The sequence below is a fragment of the Bactrocera tryoni genome, unplaced genomic scaffold, assembly GCF_016617805.1.
Source record: "Bactrocera tryoni isolate S06 unplaced genomic scaffold, CSIRO_BtryS06_freeze2 scaffold_25, whole genome shotgun sequence".
Classification (NCBI taxonomy): domain Eukaryota; kingdom Metazoa; phylum Arthropoda; class Insecta; order Diptera; family Tephritidae; genus Bactrocera; species Bactrocera tryoni.
Window position 1 is genome coordinate 18,385,422 of NW_024395977.1, and position 6,812 is coordinate 18,392,233.

The following is a 6,812-nucleotide window of genomic DNA, read 5'->3' on the forward strand; positions in this document are numbered from 1 at the left end:
AAAGTTTTGCTCCACCGGCACAGTTGCTAACGCAGCAACTTTTGTACGGGCGCACCGGTTGAAATAATTGAGTTGGGGCCTCATCTAAAAAAATTGTAAATAAATATAAATATAAAATATATATAATAAATACTAAATTTCAATATATGTATATGTATATGTAAGAATATTAAAGATTATATGCACCCACAGGCAATTAAATTAAACACACACACGCACCAGAGAATGATTTTACTTGTATGTGCACCCGCAACCCGCCTGAAGCACAAAATAATTTAGATTCCTTGTTACCAAACGAATATTATATTTTTTGCCACTGCCATTCGTCGTAAGTGAAATACGTTTAATAGGTTTCTAGTTACATTTTTTTATTCATATTTAAATTCTATTGTAGATATGTAGTTGGGTGCTTTTCGATTATAAACCCCTTGCTTTGATGTCTTTTGTAAAGGTCACAGACTTGAACGCTCACAAAACGCTTATTTTTATGTGTAAATGCTGGATGGGCAAATTATCAAAACACACACACGTACTTACATAAGCACCCACAAGATAAAAACTGATGAAAAACTGAACTGTACTTACCCAGATGTAATATCGGTACAGCATTCCTTTTAAGATTTTTTGTTCCAATTGCCTCTTTTTCGAAATGTTTCTCACAAAGGAATGAGTTGGAGGCTGGAACGTGGTCAGTGGGAGAAATTTTTAGATTCTCCTTCCACTTTTCAGCCAGCTTCCATTCATTTGGGAAACTAATAGACGTAGTGCACGCGACACCTACGAATTTTCGGCATTTTATTACAATTTTAAAAAATAACCCGATTGAAAAAATTCCGTCCGCACTTCACAAAATCACACACTTTATGAAAATTTGAGCAATTATTGGCACTTCAATTTTATACTCGTATAAAGTTTAAAACATATTTACATATGAATACATAATAAATTTTATTTTGGCGCAATTATCGACACTTGTCAATTGGGCCAATATACATAGAAAGAAGGATGGTTACTTTCATTTGTGTGTAAAGCTCAATACTTTTTTACATATGATATATACAAAGATCATGTAAGAAGAAGATTTTTACAGGTTCCCGGGTATGTGATATGTGAATATTTATTTGATTTTGGGGCAATTATTGGCACTTGTCTTAATATACAAAATTGGGCCAAAACGAAACAAAGAAATACATAATTACTTTAACATGTCAATATGGAAATGCCGACGGCAAAACGCAAAGGTATACATTGCACATACATACAAGCAATTCCTTTGTTGAAAGCGAAATTGAAGTATGAGAAATAGAAATGCCTTACATTCGTACATTGCGTATGAAAGGAATTCCCTGGTTGAAAGGTAACATGAATCATGAAAATATCATAATGATGTTAGGTAAATATTTATTTAATTAAAATTAATTTAAAATGACTTATTATACGCCAACAAAGTTGCTAAGGAGAGTATTATAGTTTTGTTCACATGACGGTTGTTTGTAAGTCCTAAAACTAAAAGAGTCAGATATAGGGTTATATATACCAAAGTGATCAGGGTGACGAGTAGAGTTGAAATCCGAATGTCTGTCTCTCTCACTGCCACGCCCACAAAATGGCGAAAACCGAAAACCTATGAAGTGTCATAACTAAGCCATAAATAAAGATATTAAAGTGAAATTTGGCACAAAGGATCGCATTAGGGCGGGGCATATTTGGACGTCTTTTTTTGGAAAAGTGGGCGTGGCCTCGCCCCCTACTAAGTTTTTTGTACATATCTCGGAAACTACTATAGCTATGTCGACCAACCTCTATAGAATCGTTTCCTTCAGGAATTTCCATATACAGTTCAAAAATGGAAGAAATCCGATAATAACCATGCCCACCTCCCACATCAAGGTTATGTTGAAAATCACCAAAAGTGCGTTAACCGACTAACAAAAAACGTCAGAAACACTAAATTTTACGGAAGAAATTGCAGAAGGAAGCTGCACCTACGCTTTTTTTTTAAATTTAAAATGGGCGTGGCGTCGCCCACTTATGGACCTAAAACCATATCTCCGGAACTACTAATCTAATTAATTTTATAGCAAAATAAAAAAATATGTAAATGACGTATAATGAAATCTCGATTATCACTTTATCATGCGAGAGTATAAAATGTTCGGTGACACCCGAACTTAGCCCTTCCTTACTTGTTATAAAATAAGATTAAATTAACATTAAATAATTTGAAAAATAATAAATAAAAGTTCTACATATTTCCATACATAATGGAACATATTTCCTATGGAATATCAAAGATATTATTTTTCTTCAATATTCTCTGTTTGGGAGTATCATCATGGGCATGCATACATATATTTATGTCTCTACACATTCTTGGGTATATGAGACAGAGAACATAAAAAATATGTTTCTGTTCTCATTTGTGTGTCATTGTTTTGTACACATTTTTCGCTGTTCAAAATGGAATAAAATATAAACGAAAAGCAAAACGAAATTCTTCGTTGGGAGTGTACTCATGGGCATGCATACATATTTTTCTGTCTCTTCATATTCTTTGCTTGGGCATATATGCCATGTCATTATATGCCGAAAATACATACATATATTTACTTCTCTTCATATTCTCTGTTTTATATGTGAGAGAACTGTTAAAAATGTTAACATTTCACGTCGTGAATTCTGAGGTTGTGAGGTGAATTCCGTTCTACAATCTTATAAAATGTTCGACATCGAACCTGCACCTTCTCTATGTTTATACCAGGGACAATGGGATGCCCAACTTATTCCAGTGTGAGAGCACCTCAAAATAAGCGTTTTTTATAACATTTTCCATTATGGCCAGATCGATAAAAATAAGAATTTTTAGGCATATTAAATTAAAACACCCAACATTTATTACGATTGCAAATTATTACATATTTGACTTTTAATATATGGCGAAACTACCCAAATCCTTTTTTATGATCTTATGGTATATTAAAACCACTAACTTTTGATCTTTAAATACTTAATAAGGTGAATTAAGCCTCTTAGTTCTCAATTAATAAATGCTTTTAATCGTTTGTAATTGAAAATTAATTCTATTATGCATAAAATTACAAAACGTTCTATGAAATATATTTAAATTTTACATTTTCTTTGATTTTCATTGTTTTAAATTTTTATTAGCGATCTGGAACGTCGGCAACAAATTCCTCCGTTCGCATATATTTTTGGTATAATTTCAATCTGGCCGTTTCAGTCATTCCAATTGCAAAACGTCAAAATCTTCCCAATCCAGTCAACTGTCAAAGTTCGGTAGGTGAGGGGTTCTCACATTTCCAGTGACAGGAGAGTTGGGGATCTCTGGTTTATACATTCTCTGACTCTACAACGTTCCCAGTTGCAAGCACGACCAGAATCATTCGTTTTCAATCTTAAATAGTATCTATGAGATTCACAAAAAGGTGAAATCAATCAACGTACAATTTCCTCAAATGATATGCTCAAAGATATGCTGCACGAGGAATGGGCTACATCTCTTGGGCAGACACCGTTAACAGAGATAAAGAGATGTCCAACTCCTTTCTCACTGGAAGTGAGAGAACAATTGCTAAACGTTAAAACCTCCTGAACTTTGGCAGTTGATCGAGTTCGGAGGTTTTGACGTTTAGCAATTGGAAACGAGCGATGGCCAGATTGAAATCTTACCAAAAAAATATGTAAACGGAGCGATTTGTTGCATCGTTCAAGACCACTTATAAAAATTGTTAAACAATGAAAATTAAATAATTTTGTGAAATTTAAAGGTATTTGATCAAACGTTTTGTAATTTGAAGCATCATATTATTATTTGCAATGGAAAATGATTAAAAACATATAAAGAATGAGAGCTAACAAGCTTAAATCCTTTTATTGGGTATTGAAAGGTCAAAAGTAGTTGTTCTAATATATTTTAAAAAGATTTAAATAGTTTCTCCATATAATAAATAACCACTATATAGTAATTTTTATTCGTACTTAATGTTTGGTGTTTTAATTTAAATGCCCAAAAATTATTATTTTGTTCAATCTGGCCATAACGAAAAATGTTATAAAAAACGCTAATTTTGAAGCGCTCTCACACTGGAATAAGTTGGACATCCCTTTAGGTATATCCAAATTCCTATTAAATTTTAAGAATTCAGATGAAGAATAAATTTGTAAGACATAAGTACCTTGAACACATACCTTTTTAATGGATTTTCTATTCGTCCAAAAGTTTTCTTTTATTTATAGGTTTTTGTCCGCAATTCAATTATTTTAATTTTCACAAAACTACTATATATTTAATATCCTTTAATGAATACAATATAAATTGGATTTTGTGCAACTTACTAGCGTTCCGGTGCGTACTTCGCTACGAATAAGTGAAATAATAAAAAAAATTATTTTAACATCAAATTCATTTATTCAAACACAAAAATATTTTATTATTCGCTAGTTATTTTAAAACTTAAATGTAACTGTTTGAATTGAAATGGCATTTCAGTTGGAATAGGGATACGCGGTATCAAAAACATCTTCTTCTAATTAGCAGTTAAGATCGTAGCTTCAATCAAATTTGGCAACAACTTTTTCTCTGCCAACATCAACAGGTTGCAAGAGTTAATAATTTTTGTAGCACCAAAAGATATCATTTGAAATGTCGAATTGTATTGTTGAACATGACTCAAAAAAAGGTTCGACGTTTGAGATGTCCCAAAAATTAATGAACACAATGGTTTGGGTGGAGTTTTTAATGCTGGCAATGTCACTTTGAATTTAGCACAAACCATCCTGGCGTTTCATCTTCAAAGTTAGCCTGATCACAATGTGGACAAATTGTGGCCATCATTCCAATGTATTCGTACATATTATAATCAGTTTGATTGTTGTAATTAAAAGCAGAACGCATAATTTCAGCCAAGATTCAGTACAGGTACAGGGTCAAAAGATCTTTTTCGTGTATTACGTTCACACTGCGATGCAATACTTGTGCGCGTTCATTTGCAGTCTGTGATCATCTTAGTAATGCCATACCATTTGCATTATTATTGCTCGTCTGGCTCGTTGCATATATATAAATAGAATAAATCAAATTAAAAACAAATTGCATCTATTGTATTACAAAAGAATAAAACACTGTATGCACCCAATATGTTTTTCCAAATAAAGAAACACACATGCATACATGTATTTCAACTGCTCAAAACTTAACGCTGTTTGACAATTTAATTGAAATATAGTCTATGAATGATATGAAACACCAATGATTCGCTAAAAACTGAGAAAAGTACACGCACTCAAGAAATTGTTACAAAAAATTTTGTAAATGAAGAAACGTTCTACCAATTTTGTGCAAACTTCCCATAAGCCATCTACTAAATAGTCCAAACAAAGTCTAAAGATTTGGTTTGGATAGGTAAGCCCGTTCTGATGTTATAAAATTACAACGTAAAGTGGCATTACTTTTTAAATATATAGATATAAATGTCTCTTTCCCAACGAGTTTTTTGTGGGAACCTTGTATGCAGACTTTTTCTGGCGAGTGTATATTCTTGTAACTTTTCAGCATGTGCGTGTAAATCCGGCGTAATTGTCAAATCCAGGGCCCGAATCACGGCATTCGTGAACGAATAAAATTGTTCGAAATTTCCAATTTTCGGATTGCGGCACTCGTTATCGAGTACGAGTTGTAATTCAAACGAACCTAACGAAATGTCAATCGATTCATACCTTGCAATCATTAATTCAAAAGTTTTCATACGTCGTGAGTCTACTCGGAAAAAATCAAATAAAATGTAAGTTAACGTTTATGTTATTGACTATTTTATAAATAGAATCATTTTTTTAGGACAAATGTTAATAAAATCAACATGAGACAAAAAAATTTAATGGCCGAATACATGCTTCGGCATCAAGATTTGGCCAAAAATATGTTGCAGAATTGTTGTCAGGGCAAAGCTGCTGCCAATAAATTGTGGGACTCCTTGGCGGTCCTGCTTAATGCGGCCGGTCCACCAATGAAGGATGCTAAGTCTTGGCGGAAAGTACGTAGATCTCCATGCATTTCCTCTTTTGATAAGTGTCTTAACAAATTTACTAACACAAATGTTATTTTCAATATATGTACATATACACTTAGGTATTTGCTGATCAAAAGCACAACGTCAAAAAGAAGTTGTCTTTCAACAAAGCGTCGAAGCAGCGAACTGGTGGTGGTCCTTACGAAAAAAAGTACCTAACAACAGCAGAGGAGCAACTGCTTCAGGCTAACGGCATGGACATTGCGGTAGAAGGCCTGGGAGAAGTAAGAACTTTTGGCAACTCCACCCCTGAAAAATAGCCTGTCGAAAAGCTTATGACAGAGCTTTTATACAGTGACGAAGACGACGTTCCACCGAAACCCTCTACTAGTCGCAGCGCTACGAAGAGGAGCAAACAGGATGCTGCCGATGAAAAGCTGGCCCTCATTAAAGAAAACATGATCGCGTTTGAAAGCTACCAGCAGAGTATAGGCGCAAAACTAGACAAGCTTATAGCTTTGAAGGAGAGGTCGATGGAAATGAAAGAGAAAGCTCACAAAGCTTATATGGAAGTCAAAGCAATAGAGCTGCAAATTAACCGAATACAATTAGAAGCCTTAAAAAAAAATAAATAAATATACTTACAAATAATAATAAAAATACATACACTTGTTTTATTCAAATTGTATTTTCTAGCGCCAACATTATATGGTTTCGAATTTTGTGTCCAAACCTTCCATGCAAAGGAATCGTGGGCGGCTCCACCATACTTTGAGTCAATGGCCA

General features: G+C 33.6%; 1 protein-coding gene across 1 annotated transcript; it reads left to right on the forward strand.

Moving 5' to 3' along the window:
* Positions 1-5,753: 5,753 nt before the first annotated feature.
* LOC120780777 lies at positions 5,754-6,346 on the forward strand. The gene is made up of 2 exons (XM_040113029.1): positions 5,754-6,050; positions 6,146-6,346. The coding sequence occupies exons 1-2, from the start codon at positions 5,877-5,879 to the stop codon at positions 6,344-6,346; spliced, it is 375 nt and encodes a 124-aa protein (XP_039968963.1). The 5' UTR covers positions 5,754-5,876.
* Positions 6,347-6,812: the final 466 nt, after the last annotated feature.

Coding starts and splice junctions, on each gene's coding strand:
- LOC120780777 (XM_040113029.1), top strand. CDS start 5,877: ATGAGACAAAAAAATTTAATGGCCGAATACATGCTTCGGCATCAAGAT. Junction 6,051..6,145: donor ATGCTAAGTCTTGGCGGAAA/GTACGTAGATCT, acceptor ATATACACTTAG/GTATTTGCTGATCAAAAGCA.